This window comes from Heterodontus francisci, chromosome 13 (assembly GCF_036365525.1).
Source record: "Heterodontus francisci isolate sHetFra1 chromosome 13, sHetFra1.hap1, whole genome shotgun sequence".
NCBI classification, from domain to species: Eukaryota; Metazoa; Chordata; class Chondrichthyes; order Heterodontiformes; family Heterodontidae; genus Heterodontus; species Heterodontus francisci.
In genome coordinates, this window is record NC_090383.1 from 830,025 (window position 1) to 847,967 (window position 17,943).

The 17,943-nt window shown below is 42.3% G+C and overlaps 1 protein-coding gene across 7 annotated transcripts in view; it reads right to left on the reverse strand.

The window, feature by feature from the left end:
- Positions 1-17,943, reverse strand: part of LOC137376165 (utrophin-like) — a 904,611-nt gene that overhangs the window by 761,835 nt on the left and 124,833 nt on the right. For all 7 annotated transcript variants that reach the window (XM_068044198.1, XM_068044197.1, XM_068044199.1 and 4 more), the window contains 4 exons: positions 16,864-16,956; positions 14,693-14,770; positions 7,000-7,092; positions 6,469-6,641 (listed from right to left, as the gene is read on the reverse strand). In XM_068044198.1, coding sequence (XP_067900299.1) covers positions 6,469-6,641; positions 7,000-7,092; positions 14,693-14,770; positions 16,864-16,956 — 437 coding nt within the window. The remainder of the gene's footprint in view (positions 1-6,468; positions 6,642-6,999; positions 7,093-14,692; positions 14,771-16,863; positions 16,957-17,943) is intronic.

Sequence of the window (17,943 nt, forward strand, 5' to 3'; positions counted from 1 at the left end):
GAAGGGTCTATTCACCTTAGCAGAGAGGTCAGTGACAAGGTGGCACAGATTTAAAGTGATTTGTAGAAGTATTAGAGGGGAGATCAGGAAAAACTTTTTTACCCAGAGAGTGGTGATGGTCTGGAACTCACAGCCTGAAAGGGTAGTTGAGGCAGAGACCCTCAACTTATTCAAAGGGAGTCTGGATGTGCACCTCGGGTGCCATAAGCTGCAGGGTTACAGACCAAGTGCTGGAATGTGGGATTAGAATAGCTGGATCGCTTTTCGTCTGGCAGAGACACGATGGACCAAGTGGTCTCTTGCCGTGCCTTAAACTTTCTATGATTCTAGGTTACAAATAAAGTATGATGACAAGTGCCAAGATTTCAGTGGTCACTGGGCCGCACAATACCAGCAAGGTTCCAGCTCAGTTCCTGATATATGTTCAATTTTGCCTCGTGCAAACAAGGAGATGCTACAAATTGGCCGGGGGATGAGCACCAGCATATACAAGTGGAAAAGAGGAATAAGGTGCATAAGGTGAGAATGTTAAACAGTACTAGATAAGAGAGTAGTTCCGTATTAGATGGGAGCAGCTGAGAAGGACTACAAGGAATGCGCAGACAGGATTATAATGCATGTGTGTAAATGCACAAAGTGTGATGAATAAGGTTGATGAACTACAAGCATAAATAGCAGTATGGGAATGTTGAACACCACTTGGAAGAAGCACTGAGGGTGGCAAGGGTGCAGAATGTGCTCTGGGTGGGGGACTTCAATGTCCATCAGCAAGAGTGGCTTGGCAGCACCATTACTGACCGAGCTGGCCGCGTCCTAAAGGACAGTTGCTAGACTGGGTCTGCGGCAGGTGGTGAGGGAACCAACAAGAGGGAAAAACATACTTGACCTGGTCCTCACCAATCTACCTGTTGCAGATGTATCTGTCCATGACAGTACTGGTAGGAGTGACCACCACATAGTCATTGTGGAGATGAAGTCCCACCTTCACATTGAAGATACCCTTATCGTGTTGTGTGGCACTTCCACTGTGCTAAATGGGATCGACTTCAAACAGATCGAGCAACTCAAAAATTGGCATCCACGAGGCACTGTGGGCCATCAGCAGATTTGTATTCAACCACAATCTGTAACCTCATGGCCCAGCATTTCTCCCACTCTACCATTACCATCAAGCCAGGGGATCAACCCTGGGTTCAATTAAGTGTGGAGAGCAAGCCAGGAGTAGCACCAGGCATACCTCAAAATGAGGTATCAACCTGGTGAAGCTACAACCCAGGACTACTTGCGTGCCAAACAGCATACAAAAGACAGAGCTAAGCGATCCCACAACCAATGGATCAGATCTAAGCTCTACACTCCTGCCACATCCAGCCATGAATGGTGGTGGACAATTAAACAACTAACAGGAGGAGGTGGCTCCACAAATATCCCCATCCTCAATGATGGAGGAGCCTAGCACATCAGTGCGAAAGATCAAGCTGAAGCATTTGGAACAATCTTCAGCCAGAAGTGCCGAGTTGATGATCCATCTTGGCCTCCTCCTGAAGTCCCCAGCATCACAGATGCCAGTCTTCAGCCAATTCAATTCACTTTACGTGATATCAAGAAACGACTGAAGACACTGGAGACTGCAAAGGCTATGGGCCCTGATAACATTACAGCAATAGTACTGAAGACTTCTGCTCCAGAGCTTGCCACGCCCCTAGCCAAGCTGTTCCAGTACAGCTACAACACTGACATCTAGCCAGCAATGTGGAAAATTGCCCAGATATGTCCTGTACACAAAAGGCAGGACAAATCCAACCTGGCCAATTATCATCCCATCAGTCTACTCTCGATCATCAGTAAAGTGATGGAAGGTGACATCGACAGTGCTATCAAGTGGCACTTGCTTAGCAATAGCCTGCTCAGTGACGCTCAGTTTGGGTTCTGCCAGGGGCATTCAGCTCCTGACCGCACGACAGCCTTGGTTCAAACATGGATAAAAGAGCTGAACTCCAGAGGTGAGGTGAGAGTGACTGCCCTTGACATCAAGGCAGCATTTGACAGAGTATGGCATCAAGGAGCCTTGGCAAAACTGAAGTCAATGGGAATCAGGGGGAAAACACTCCGCTGGTTGGAGTCACACCTAGCACAAAAGAAGATGGTTGTGGTTGTCGGAGGTCAATCATCCGAGCTCCAGGACATCACTGCAGAAGTTCCTCAGGGTAGTGTCCTAGGCCCAACCACCTTCAGTTGCTTCATCAATGACCTTCCTTCAATCACAAGGTCAGAAGTGGGGATGTTCGCTAATGATTACACAATGTTAAGCACCATTCGTGACTCCTCAGATACTGAAGTAATCTGTGTAGAAACGCAGCAAGACCTGGACAATATCCAGCCTTGGGCTGATAAGTGGCAAGTAACATTCGTGCCACACAGGTGCCAGGCAATGACCAGCTCCAACAAGAGAGAATCTATTTCCCCTTGACATTCAGAGGCACTACAATTCACTGAATCCCCCATTATCAACATCTGGGGGTTACCATTGACCAGAAACTGAACTGGAGTAGCCATATAAATTCGTGGCTACAAGAGCAGGTCAGAGGCTAGGAATTCTGCGGCGAGTAACTCAGCTCCAGACTCCCCAAAGCCTATCCAACATCTACAAGGCACAAGTCAAGAGTATGATGGAATACTCTCCACTTGCCTGGATGGGTACAGTTCTAACACTCAAGAAGCTCGACACCATCCAGGACAAGGCAGCACGCTTGATTGGCACCCCATCTACAAATATTCAATCCCTCCATCACTGACGCACAGTGGCAGCAGTGTGTACCATCTACAGAATACACTGCAACAACGCACCAAGGCTCCTTAGATAGCACCTTCCAAATCCATGACCTCTACCACCTAGATGGACAAGGGCATCAAACGCATGAGAACTAACCACCTGCAAGTTTCCATCCAAGTCACACACCATCCTGACTTGAAACCATATCGCCGTTCCTTCACTGTCACTGGGTCAAAATCCTGGAACTCCCTTCCGAACAGCACTGTGGGTGTGCCTATCCCACATGGACTGCAGCAGCTCAAAAGAAGGCTACTCACCACCATCTTCTCAAGGGCAGTTAGGAATGGGCAATAAATGTCAGCATAGCCAGCGATGCCCACATCCCATGAATTAATATAAAAAGAATATGATGTAGTGGCAATAACAAATGTGGCTTAAAAATGGCAAGGACTGGGAGTTTAATATACAAGGATATAAAGTGTTCAGAAAAGATAGAGAAAGAAAAAAGGGAGGTGGGGTGGCAGTACTGATTAGGGAAGTCTTTCTAGTGTTGGAAAGAGGGGTTGTCCATGAGAGGGCAAGAACAGGATTCGTTTGGTTAGAGTTGAGAAGCAAAAAGGGTACAATCACACGACTAGGGGTATTCTATAGGCCTCCAATTAGCGAGAGAGAGAGAGAGGAGCAAATCTGCAGGGAAATCACAGATGTTTTTCAGACTGGAGGATGGTAGACAGTGGTGTTCCCCCAGGGTCAGTGCTAGGACCAATGTTTTTTTTTTGCTATCTATAAATGACTTGGTTCTTGGAATACAGAGTAGAATTTCAAAATTTGCCAATGACAAACTTGGAGGTGTGGCAAACAGTGAGGATGATATGAACCGCCTGCAACAGGACATAGGTAGGTTAGCAGAATGGGCAGACAAGCAGCAGATGAAATTTAATACTGACAGGTTTGAGGTGATGCATTTTGGCAGAAGGAATAGGGAGAGGCAATATATACTTTATGGCACAATTATAAAGAGTGTGTAGGAACAGGAGGACCTGGGGGTGCATGTGCATCAATTATTGAGGGTGGCAGGACATATTCAGAGAGTGGTTAGCAAAATATAAGGCAGCTTGGGCTTCATTAATAGAAGCATTGAACACAAAAGTAGGGAAGTTATGTTGAACCTTTATAAAGCTCTGGTTTGGCCCCAACTGGAGAACTGCATCCAGTTCTGGTCAGCACACTTCAGGAAAGATATGAGGGTCCTTGACAGAGTGTCAAGGAGATTTACCAAAATGGTTCCAGGGAGGGGGATTTTAGTTACCAGGTTATGTTGGAAAAGCTGAAATTGTTCTCCTTAGAACAAAGGAGATTGAGGGGCGATTTAATGGAGAAGTACATGATTATGGCACACATACGTTCAACAAGGAAAAGCTGTTCCATCAACTAATAATACAGGGACTAGGGGACACAGATAGAAGGTTTTGGGCAAGAGATGCAGGGGGAATATGAGGAAGAATTTTTTTATGCAGCGAGTGGTAATGACCTGGAACTCTCTGCCCACAAGTGTGGTGCAGGCAGAGACAATCAATGACGTCAAAAGGAAACTGGATGGTCACTTGAAGGAAATAAACTTGCAGGACTACAGGAATCGAGCGGGAGAGTGGGACGAAATGGACTGCTCCGTGGAGAGTTCGCATGGACTTGATGGGCCAGATGACCACCTTCTGCGCTGTAAATGACTCTAAATGGAGACCGCAAGGCAGCATCACCAATCCCTCATCCCCACAGAACTGCATGTATGTGGATATCAAGTAATGACAGGACTGTGCTCAGATGTGATGAACGTAGTCAAAGGGCGTACAGGAAATCAAAGATTAGGTAAACAGTAGAACATTCCCGATACTGACTGCATCCTTCTACTATACAGTAAAAAACACTATACAGTAATTTTAAAAACAACTTTTCAGTTGTGTGGTTTATTTCAGTGGTTTGTATTATTGGATAATTGCAAGATGAAGAAAGAGGAAAATGGGAAGCTGATTTCCATATTTCTGGCATTTAATTTTCGATTATGGTTCAGATTAGTTTCTTATAACTGTAGTAAGTGCAACAAAAAGTCCACTAAAAGTGAAGAACCATTCCCTGTTCAGATCTTTTAAAAAAAAGTTTCAAAAATAAAATGTTAGTTTCCTGCCAATTCAGTAGATTGGGGTCATTCCCTCCCATTCTTACAGTTGGGGTGAATTTTGAGTGAAAGCAGAACTTCCTTATCCACTATTTACATTCATACAAACAAAAATATAATTCCTTACAATCCCACATATCTTCGGTGTTATGTTAAAAACCAGAGGGCACAGTAGAGAGGGGATCTTTATCAAAAATAGCAGTTATCAAATGTAATGAAAATATCAACAGGTGTTTGGCTCCATGCAACTGCCAACAAAAACCAACTCTAGCTCCCACGATGGCTCAGCACAGTTTATCCAGCAAGCAGTCACAAAGAGAAGCTTCACTCTCTACAAACCAGTGCCCAATAACGAGGTAACGAGGGTTGAACAGAAACCCTGGTCACTGGTTCTGATGAAGGGTCACTGACCTGAAACGTTACCTCTGCTTCACTCTCCACAGATGCTGCCAGACCTGCTGAGTATTTCCAGCATTTCTTGTTTGTGTTTCAGATTTCCAGCATCTGCAGTATTTTGCTTTTACCCTAGTCGGTATTTGGCTACCAGATATATCACATGGCCTCTCATAATTTTGTTAACTAAGGAAAGCAGAGCGATTGTGGTGTAACATAAGGTGCCAAACCGGTTTGAGAACAGTAAATAGATAAGTAGACTCACAATAAATCAACAAACTGAATTACCCTTGCTTGAATATAAAAACTGTGTCTCCCACACGAAGAATCAAGTAAAACTTTGCCTAAACCAAGAACCCTGACCATAATCTTCCAATCGCTAATTTTCCATGGAATGCTTTTGTCCCCTTCTCTCTACAATGGTTGCTGAATGACCAAAGAACTGGTCTGCGACTCTGATCTGATTTCACAATCCTCCATAATTTGACTGGAACAAAGGAAATGAATAATGCATCTCATAGATACAAATAAAGCTGTCAAACATATATTTTAAAAGACACAAAAGGCATCTGTATTTTAGTTGAATGTCTTGGCGCTTCTGCCTAGGAACAAATTCATCTGTTTCAAAAAAACACTGAAGATAAACTGTGAGATGTTCCTTCATCCAAGAACAATGTTAACAATAAATGTTTGGATATCCAGGCCTTCCTGAATTATACTGGCTGATGTGCATCAGCCAGACTGGGTCATTCTTCAACTCAACCTGGTTTTAACCCTTTACGAACTGCACCAAAAATAAATGACAACCCAGACAAAAATTTTTCAATATAGTCATGCAAAAAACATAATCCATTACAATTCTGAAAGTGTAACTACAGATCAAATTGCATTTTAATTTGAAACATTTGCAGACATTCCACATTTTCCATGCCTTGTTTTTTTTTAACCAAGTCTTCAGACTATCTGATTCTCCAAGTTTTTTCGTAGGAAGAGAAACAGAAATGGGTTTAAAGGTTAAAATTTCAACCAGTAATCATTTGGTGTCACAGATTTCTAAAATCCTTTGGTACAATTAGAACAGTCATATCCTAATATACATCTACTTGCCTAATTATTGACTGATATCTACCTGTGCCTATGAAGAATGGCATTGAAAGCAAGTCCATCAGCCCAGCTGGTTGTAAAATTCAGAACGTTAACTTGTTTGTAAGGTCGGGTTGACTGACGGACCCAGCTTAGCAGAATCTTCTCACTGTTTGTCTGTTGCAGATCTGACATTATAGCTTTCATTATATCCTTGACCTGTATCCAATAATATATAATTAGTCAGGTTAAAATAACTTTTAACAGGTTAAACCACTTCAATCTCTGGCAGAAGCTAGGGAAGAAAAGAAAAATATTTGTTCGGACTGCTGAACCATTAGGTAGACATTTAGGTTTCTTGGATTCCATCTTACCCATTCTATCTGCTGCCTGTTAATTAAGGATGCTTCAGTCAAGTTTGTCTTCACTGCACTAGATGGTGATCATGTCATACGTGTGAAGGAGTTGCTTGTTAAAATTTGTCTGGTGGCTTCCTTTCTTTCAGTTTTAGAAGCTGTAACAGAATCCTTCAGTAGATGAACAAGTAGATGGACTGAGCTGGTAACTGTTTACTCACCTGCCAGTGTAGAATTATACTCCAAATAAGCCCAAGTGTCAGTTTATGGTTTCCATCTACAATATCAGTTCCACCTATATTTACCAGCTCGACCTGGGGAGGGGAAGAAACAGGAATGAATTCTACATCACAACCGAAACTAAAATCTTTTATAATTCACAAGTTCTACATCCATCTCAAAAGTGAATCTTTAAGGGCAAAAACAATGTATCCAGTCAAAGTTCAACTCTAAGGAGAGCGACTACGTTATACTGTGTACGCCAACATTCAGAGGATGGAGTGTTGACTTATGGTATGAAATGCACCAACTAAACACAAACAACTTCTCAACACCCTTCTCAACATGAAGTTTTTGATATGAATTAAGTGGTGAGATAGTGATGAACAGAAACTCAAGTATTTTGACTTTAAATCTATCAAATGATTTTCATAAGTTATAAAATTACAATCGCATGCATGCCTTGAACTAATGTTTGATGTACTAACCAGAATTAGCTTTACATTTTTGAAATCTTTACATGATGTTCATTTTCCTTCTAAAATACTGTAATTACAATCCATTTCTAATTTTCCTTTCAACTAATAATTTGAAAAGTTTCTTTGTCTAATTCTGCTGCTGCCTATGAATTATGCCATATTTTCTCTTTATTCAGCAAAACTGTGCATGCACATTGTGAAATCAATGTGTGGCTTGACACATTGTACTTGCAGATAAATAATTTGGTTTGGTCAGTATATGTGCGCAGATACAGGGAAAAATAATCTGGCAACAAATTGTGCAATCTGAAAACAAATACAAATAAATAATAGTCCACTTTTCACTCAAAACATATCTGAAGTGCACACGATTCAAGCATTATTCACTTAACCTATGTTAAATCAACAGTTATAGTTTATGAAGCAGAAGGGATTAAGAGTTTGGTGAAAAAACTGTTGGGTAATCCTTTAGCTGTAACATTAAGTCGCTAAACACTCAAACTCACACAAAGAATTCCTTGTCAGATTGTTTTTTCCCAGAACTTTTCTTTAGGGGATGGGGCTACGAGGGGGGTGGGGGTGGGAAGAGGAAGGCAAGTCCCTGCAACAATCACACTTCCTGATAAACCATGTAACAACATCCCTTGCTCATCCAAAACAAAAAATGGAGAGCAAAGAGACAAAATTTGGGAAAAGTAACGTTGCAAAATTGTATACTGTTCTTTTATTTTAAAAATCCATTTGAATTTTAATACTTCAGACAATATAAAATATATATAAAAATAGCTGGGTAGCATGTGTAAATTTACAGCATCCAAATTCCTGCACATAAAGTTAAAGGATGAGTACAGTTCCAACGACACTCAAGAAGCTTGACGCCATCCAGGACAAAGCAGACCACTTGGCTGGCACCCCAACCACCACTGATGCACAGTGGCTGCAATGTGGACCATATACAAGATGCATTGAAGCAACTCGCAAAGCCTCCTTCAACAGCACCTTCCAAACCCACGACCTCTACCACCTAGAAGGGCAAGTACAGCAGACGCATGGGAGCACCACCCATCCAAGCCACACACCACCCTGTTTTGGAACTATATCACCGTTCCTTCACTGTCACTGGGTCAAAAACCTGGAACTCCCTTTCCAACAGCACTATGGAGGTTCCTACACCAGATGGACTGCAGCGGTTCAAGGCAGCAGCTCACCACCTTCTCAAAGGAAATTAGGGATGGGGAACAAATGCTGGCCTTGCCTGTGATGCTCACATCCCATGAAAGAATAAAACAAATTGTGGACATGCGTTTGATAATTTTAGTTCACAACACCCACATCAGATAGATGTAATGCAATGGGAGAGAAGCTGCAGGAGAGGAGAGCATTCAAAAAGCGCGCCAGAACCTCGAGGAGAGGGAGAGGGAGAGGGGCGGACCAGCCGTGAGGGTACTGGTGCAAATTAGGAGCTAGGTAATTAAATTTTTTTCAATCGTGGTCGTGCAACAGTAAGTGTTGTAATAAGAGTATAAACACAGAGCAGGACTAGAAGTATTAATTACAATTGATTGTTTAAACAGGTACTTTTAATTTAATTCAAACATAGCATCAAACATCCAAATATTTAACATCAAAATTAATTAATTAAATAAAACAGAGATGGCTGGGCAGGCGATGTATTGCATCTGTAGTATGTGGGAGCTGGTGGATGCCGGTGCAATCCACGGTGACCACATCTGCAGCAAGTGTTGGCTGCTCGAGGACCTTTGGCTCAGAGTTGATGATTTGGAGTCTGAGCTGCGGACACTGCGACACATCAGGGAGGGGGAGAGTTACCCGGACACTGTGTTTCAGCAGACAGTCACACCCCTTAGATTAATTACATCAAATTTGGACCGTGGTCAGGGACAGGAGGGTGTGACTGCGAGTGAGGCAGGTATGGGGATCCAGAATTTAGCTCTGGAGAAGCCTTAGCCAGTGCCCTTATCCAAAAGTATTGAGGTTCTTGCTCCTGGTGTGGACTAGGGCACAGACTGCAGGGAGGATGAGCCAACTGACCAGAGCACCGTGGTTCAGAGTACCATTCAAGTGGGGGGAGAAAAGAGAAATGTTGTAGTAATAGGGGAGAGCATAGTTAGGGGAATAGATACTGTTCTCTGCAGCAAAGGCAGGGAGTACCGAAGGCTGTGTTGCCTACCTGGTGCCAAGGTTAACGATATCTTTTCTGGGCTGGAGAGGAACTTGGAGTGGGAGGGGAAGGATACTGTTGTCATGGCCCACGTAGGTACCAATGACATAGGTAGGACTAGGAAAGAGGTTCTGTTGAGGGACTATGAGCAGCTCAGGGCTAAATTAAAAAGCAGAACCACAAAGGTAATAATCTCTGGATTACTACCTGAGCCACGTGCAAATTGGCATTCTTTTTTTAATCATTCATGGAATGTGGGCATCGCTGGCTAGGCCACCATTTATTGCCCATCCCTAACTGCCCTTGAGAAGGTGGTGGTGAGCTGCCTTCTTGAACCGCTGCAGTCCATGTACACCCACAGCGCTGTTAGGAAGGGAGTTCCAGGATTTTGACCCAGCGACAGTAAAGGAACGGCGATATAGTTCCAAGTCTGGATGGTGTGTGATTTGGAGGGGAACTTGCAGGTGGTGGTGTTCCCACGCATTTGCTGCCCTTGTCCTTCTAGTTGGTAGAGGTCGCGGGTTTGGAAGGTGCTGTCTAAGGAGCCTTGGTGCGTTGCTGCAGTGCATCTTGTAGCTGGTACACACTGCTGCCACTGTGCGTCAGTGGTGGAGGGAGTGAAGGTTTGCGGATGGGGTGCCAATCAAGCGGGCTGCTTTGTCCTGGATGATGTCGAGCTTCTTGAGTGTTGTTGGAGCTGCACCCATCCAGGCAAGTGGAGATAAGGCATAGGGTAAATAAGAATAGAGAGGTAAACGCGTGGCTCAAAGATTTGTGTGGGAAAAATGGGTTCTGATTCATGGAGCACTGGCACCAGTACTGGGGAAGGAGAGAGCTGTTCTGTTAGGCCGGGCTTCATCTGAACCATGCCGGGACCAGTGTCCTGGCAAATTGTATAACTAGGGTTGTAGTTAGGACTTTAAACTAATTAACGGGGGGTGGGGGGAGGGTTCAATTGAAGGCAAGTTTCAAAAAAGAAACGAGAGAAGAGGTGCAGAGTAGTGAAGAGGTGAACGGTAATCAAAGTGTGATAAGAAGGGGCAGAAAATACACGCAGAAGAGTGCAGCAGAAATTAGAACCAGAATGAGGTGCAATGGTAAAAGGTCAAAGCTTAAGGCTCTTTATCTGAATGCACGCAGCATTTGTAACAAGATAGATGAGTTGACGGCACAAAGAGAAATAAATGAATATGACTTGATAGCTATTACAGAGACATGGTTGCAGGGTGACCAAGACTGAGAACTCAATATTCAAGGGTATTCGACATTCTGGAAAAATAGGCAAAAAGGAAAAGGAGGTGGGGTAGCTTTGTTAATAAAGGAAGGTATCAGTGCGGTGGAGAGTAGTGATATAGGTGCAATAGATTGTGATGTGGAATCAGTTTGGGTGGAAATAAGGAATAGCAAGGGGAAGAAGTCATGGGTGGGAGTCGTCTATTGACCCCCGAAGAGTTACCTCACTGTAGGACAAAGTATAAATCGGGAAATAATGGAGCTGTGTAGGAAGGGTGCTACAATTGTCATGGGTGATTTTAATCTGCATATTGACTGGACAAATCAGATTGGCAGAGGTAACATGGACGACGAATTTGTAGAGTGCATCAGGGATTGTCACCTCGAGCAATACGTTGTAGAACCTACCCAGGAACAGGTTATTTTAGATCTAGTAATGTGTAATGAGGTAGAGATATCGTAGTTAAGGATCCTCTAGTGGGTAGCGATCACAACATGGTAGAATTTCAAACTCAGTATGAGGGAGAGCAACTTGGGGCTCAAACCAGTGTCCTCAAATTAAACAAAGGCAATTACAAAGGTATGAAGGAAGAGTTGTCTAAAGCGGGCTGGGAAAATAGACCAAGGGGAAGTTCAGTGGATGAGCAGTGGCAGACATTTAAGCAGGTATTTCATAACACTCAGCAAAAGTTTATCCAGGTCAAAAAGAAGGACTCGATTTGATTTGATTTATTTGATTTAGAGCTACAGCACTGAAACAGGCCCTTCGGCCCACCGAAGCTGTGCCGACCATTAACCACCCATTTATACTAATCCTACACTAATCCCATATTCCTACCACATCCTCACCTGTCCCTATATATCCCCCTACCACCTACCTATACTAGGGGCAATTTATAATGGCCAATTTACCTATCAACCTGCAAGTCTTTTGGCTGTGGGAGGAAACCGGAGCACCCGGAGGAAACCCCCGCTGACACAGGGAGAACTTGCAAACTCCACACAGGCAGTACCCAGAATTGAACCCGGGTCGCTGGAGCTGTGAGGCTGCGGTGCTAACCACTGCGCCGATGAGAAGGATGAACCACCCATGGTTAACAAAGGCAGTCAAGGAGAGTATCCAATCAAAAATTAAAGCATACAAAGCAGCAAAAACTCGTGGTAGGCCAGAAGATTGGGAATTAATTTTTTTTTTTTTTTAGGAACCAGCAGCAGATGGCTAAAAAACTAATAAAGAGGGAGAAAACTGATTATGAAAGTAAATTGGCATGTAATATAAAAACAAACAGCAAGAGCTTCTACAGGTATATAAAAAGAGAGTAGCTAAAGTGAGCGTGGAACCCTTGGAGGATGCAACTGGAGAATTGATAACGGAGAACAGGGAACTGGTAGATAATTTAAACCAACATTTTGCATCAGTCTTCACGGTGGAGGACACTATAAACATCCCACAGATATCAGATAAGCCAGGAGCTAATGGGAGGAAAGATTTTGTAACAGTCTCCATCATGAGGGACTAAGTATTTGACAAACTAATGGGACTAAAGGCAGACAAGTCGCCAGGACCTGATGGCCTGCATCCAAGGATTTTGAAGAAAGTTGCTGCAGAGATAGTGGAGGCATCGGTCGAAATATTCCAGAAGTCACTGGATTCCGGGAGGGTCCCAGCAGATTGGAAAACCACTAAAGTGACGCCCTTGTTCAAGAAGGGAGGGAGACAAAAAGCAGGAAACTATAGACCAGTCAGCCTAACATCGGTCGTTGGGAAAATGCTAGAGTCCATTATTAAGTAAGAAATAGCAGGACATTTAGAAAAACTTAACGCAATCAAACAGAGTCAAAGTGGTTTTGTGAAAGGGAAATCACGTTTGACCAATTTGCTAGAGTTCTTTGAGGATATAACAAGCAGAGTTGATAAAAGGTAGATGTAGTGTATTTGGATTTCCAGAAGGCATTCGATAAGGTGCTCATAAGATTATTGCACAAGATAGGAGCTCACGGTATTGGGGGTAATGTATTAGCATGGATTGGTTAACTCAGAGTCGGGATTAATGGGTCTTTTTCAGGTTGGAAAGATGTAACTAGTGGTATGCCACAAGATCAGTCCTAGGGCCTCAATTATTTACTATCTATATTAATGACTTGGAGGAGGGGTCGGAGTGTAATATATCCAAATTTGCTGACAATACAAAAATAGGTGGGAGGGCATGTTGTGATGAGGACATATGGAATCTGCAAGAGGATATAGATTGGTTGAGTGAGTGGGCAAAAACTTGGCAGATGGAGTTTAATGTAGGAAAGTGTGAGGTCATGCACTTTGGTAGGAAGAATCAAAAGGCAGACTATTATTTAAATGGAGACACACTCCAAAAAAGTGCAGCACAGAGAGATCTGGGTGTTCTTGTGCATGAAACACAAAAGGTTAGCATGCAGGTGCAGCAAGTAATTAAGGCAAATGGAATTTTGGCATTTATTGGGGTGCGAGGGGTTGGAGTAAAAATAGGGAAGTCTTCTTACAACTGTACAGGGTGTTGGTGAGGCCGCACCTGGAGCACTGTGTACAATTTTGGTCCCCATATTTAAGAAAGGATATACTAGCATTGGAGGCAGTTCAAAAGAGATTCACTACGCTGATTCCTGGGATGAAGGGGGTGACTTACCAATAACGGCTAAACAGATTAGGCCTTTATTCATTGGAGTTTAGAAGAATGAGGGGTGATTTTATTGAAACGTACAAGATTCTGAGGGGGCTTGACAGAGTACATACTGAGATGATGTTTCCACTAATGAGGGAATCTCGAACTAGGGGACATAGATACAAATAAGGAGACACTCATTTAAAACTGAGATGCGAAGGAATTTCTTCTCTCAGAGGGTAGTGAATGTCTGGAATTCTCTACCCGAGAGAGTTGTGGAGGCTAGATCATTGACAGTATTTAAAGAGGAGGTAGCTAGATTTTTGAAATATCGGGGAGTTGAGGGCTGGGGCAGATCAGCCATGATCTTATTAAATGGCGGGGCAGGCTTGAGGAGCCAAATGGCCTACTCCGGCTCCTATTTCTAATTTTCTTATGTAACACTTGCAATCATAAAATTTTATCCGAACCTTAGTGCAACATCAAGCTCTAACTTGCACATGATCGCTTTTTATACTAATTACCTTTTCACACAATCACATTTTAAATTAAGCCAATTAATCATTGGAAAATTATTGAAGAAAGTTACACCTGTTTCCAGAGAAAAACTTTCATAATCTTTTTTAAACTTGAACCAACTTTGCAAAACGCTGACAACTTCCATGTTAAAATTTACTCTGCACCTAGTGTGCCTTGAACTTTTATCCTTGTAACCTACCCTCTCCCATTAGACCAAAGGTATCCAAACTTCTGTGTTCATGGGCCATGTGTGCACCATGGAGCATCAGGAGCCCTATAAAAACCTTAAATCCATCATCCTATTGATTTGCATATATCTCAAGTTGCTGACACGAATAAATCTTGGTGTCCTGGTTTACAGTTAATCCACCAATTTGGCCGCAATGCTAAAAAAAAACTTTTCAAACCTCCTAAGGCCACAAAATCCAAACAACAAAAGAAATAAATAGAAATCGGGCTCAACTGCTCAGGCTTTGAGCTCAGAGGCCACAAGTTGGACACCCCTGCATTAAACCATGTAGAAAGGTGATTCTCAAAGTTACCAGATCCTGAAAAAAGTGCACACAATGAAATACATCCAAAGTTTGAAATATTAATAAGGATGCAAAATGAAGGCAAAGATTAGTTATTCAAAACAATGACTCACATTATTCTGCTGTAGCACATGCAGTGCTCGGTTGACATTGTTGAGAGCATATACCCTTGTAGTGCCACGTTCTTTGGTCTGTTGGAGAAAGGGGGCATTTTAAAAAGGGAATATACTAAATTGTGGTGGAAGCCATGGAAAGATTTAGCTAAATTGCAAATTAAAATCATTCGATAAACTGTGATTCCAAACTTGCCCCAGTAATTATAATATGGGAACAGAGCAATGCAAACAATGCTGTTCAACGTGCACACAGTAAATACACAGTAGTTACTAACATTCCGCAATACGCTCAAACCCGATAAAAACTGTTCATGTGCTTCACAAAGAGTCAAAGCATGTACATGGATTAATCAAACCCTCCTCTGCTTTAGCCACACAACTGTTTCCATGGTTTTTGTGTTTAAATTCTCTCCACCAATCTAGAACAAGTACTGAATCTGAGGTGATGAAATGGCAATCACACGTCACCTGGTTTGGAAAACTGTTTATCCCTGCCCATACCAATAAAAACAAAGGCCAAGACACCCAAAATGTTTGTCAGACGGACATGTATATAAAACAGAATGGCAAGAGTTGCGAGACACCTCTTCCGTATCGAAGGAATCTGATCTCTATTTGCACTTTCTGTAATGCCCAATTTGAATTGTTTTGTAATTTTGTTTTTACAAATTTTATGAATAAAGTATATTTTTGGAAAACAAATATCAATGAAAAATACACAGACACATTTAGCATAAATATACAAGTGCGGAAAGCGTAGTTACAAAAAAATGCAACCGACATAGCAGAACTGTAGTAAAGAAAAGCAATTCAAACAAGTGCGCTGAATACAGAGAACCACCTTAAAACTGAATTACCAAACCTGAAAAAACTCAAATCCAATGTCAACGACAAAACCTGCTCTAGAAAGTCAACATTAGAAGGAAAACAAATATTAACCTCCTAAGCATGTTCTAAGAGGGAAATAAAACGCATATGCACCAAGAGTGGATATGAAAAGACTGCTGCCACAATCCACCCATTTAAGCCCAATTTGATTGATCCCTTTTAATCTGCATAAAACATTAAAGTTAATGAATTTTGAGGTCCTATAGAGTGTTTCTATCTACAGCAGCTTTCAAATAATAGAACCTTTCAGCAAAACCAAGCAGAACTGCGATGATGCAAGGGCGATTCAACAGACTGCACTGCGAATGAGGCAGGGGTCCGCACAGTTCCACAGACTGAATTCCTATCCTTCTCCAGCCAATTGTGGGGGAGGCTTGACTGGTGCCTCAGAGACTAGAAGAACAGCCTGCCAACACTCACTTGTTTAGATTCACACATGAAGAATGCATCCTGAGACAGCTACTGGAGGGTTATCAGCCCTCAGAGAATAGAATCGCAGCAAGAGGTAGCACTTGCAGGAGCAGAGATAAGGGCAAGTAACTGAATGGACAAAACAAAATGATTTGAGAGAGGGAACCACAGTCGAAACGTGATCAAACACTGAACCTGTCCCCTTTCATGGTACTGTCAGTATCATACTGGCCTTAGCATAGGGATCAGCCCAGGAAGTACTTTTCCGAACAGGGAATGAAACAAAAATCACTTCATATTGAACTATTTTATAATTCTTGAAGGTTTATCAGCCACATTGTTGTGGGGAGGGGGAATGAATCTTGATGTATTTAGTAATTACTTTACAGAATATGTATGATTTCTATTTAGAACTCAGGGAGGAGGAGGAGGAGTGCTGAGAATCAGGGAGAAAGATTATCACTACTTGTGCAGAATGCCTTGGATATAAATATTAAAAACTTTTAAATCCTGTGTACAAATGTAAGTATTAACCCTAAAAAGAAATCCTTTTATCAGTCTTAAGGCATCTTTGGTACAGCCAAGCAAGGGTTAATGGAAGTTATAGTCACAGCTGGCAAGGAAGTTTTTGCATTCTCCAGATAGCCCTCATAGATGGTAATCTACAGAACAAACTGCCTCTATCTAAAACTACCTGTACCATAAGATATTGGAGTTTGAAGTTCTGCAGCATGATCAAACTCTAGGGTACTGTACAAAAACTCAGTGTCTACAACTGATAACTTTAAATAATGATATCAATCAAAGTAGAAAGTGTTCTATTCTGTACCACATATAGAGTGTACACAATTTTTAAAATGAAAACTCACCAACACTTGTCCCGTGAGTCCTTCCAGAAGATCCAAGAGCTTTCGGCCATCTCGAAGGTCGGAAAACAGATCCTTGATTGGTGGCTTTCCGCCCTGCAGCGGAAACACAATCAGAAAATGCCCATTTTTAAACGGTGCTGCTGAACTGCTCTTTGAAGCAGTCTTCAGAACTTATGTTCATCAGTGTCTAGATCACAGCTGCATCTTGGAGGAAGTATGCAAGTTTGTTCACATATGACCTCTGTTGATGAAAGTTGATATTTGAGTCACAGTGAAAGTCTTAGCGCTTAACAATAAGTAAAGTTCTCAACAAAACTGATGAACAAAAAGAACTTTTCTTGCCCCCAAATATTTAGAATTGAGACATTATATTCCCAGAATCCTGCAGAATATTATGGAAACAGACTTACAAGCACAGCCTACTTGAGCAAGGCCCGTTCGCCACTGTTGCCTCAGTTGTTTCCAGGGTGAAAACATCACTTTTCAGAGCAGATCTTTGATTCAGCAAATTCTTTATAACACATAGTTAATGCTTTGCACTAAGACGTGACCCTATAGTTTATTTCACTCAATCACCAAGCTGTCAGAAGCAAAACAGGGTTAGCTTTAGCAGTCATTCTAGAACCTCGTGGCATCTCCCGAACAGTTCAGGGCATTCTCTGGTTTAGCCTCCAGTCTGTGCCGAGTTTGTTTATCACAATGAGCTTGCGAATCAAGCTTAACTTCATTGACCCACTTTGGGGTCACGTGCCCCAACTTTCCTCCCACTGCTTGATGTCCAATTTCACTTCGGGTCGTTTTATTACATTGAAGGTATACATAAATGCAAGTGGTTATTCTCATTGAATAAAACACAAGGACATGAAATATTACATTAAACACATTGTATTCACACCTTCCAAGTTTTCGTTGACTATACTCAGCACAGATTTGAAATTAAACACATGGGCTACCCAGTTTGGGACAGAGCCATGACAGAACAATCAGGTGCCAAGTTTAGTTTGTTATGCTCAAGGAGGGAACAGTGATGAAATATGACCCAGACCCACAGCAATGTGGCTGACTCTTAAATGCCCTCTG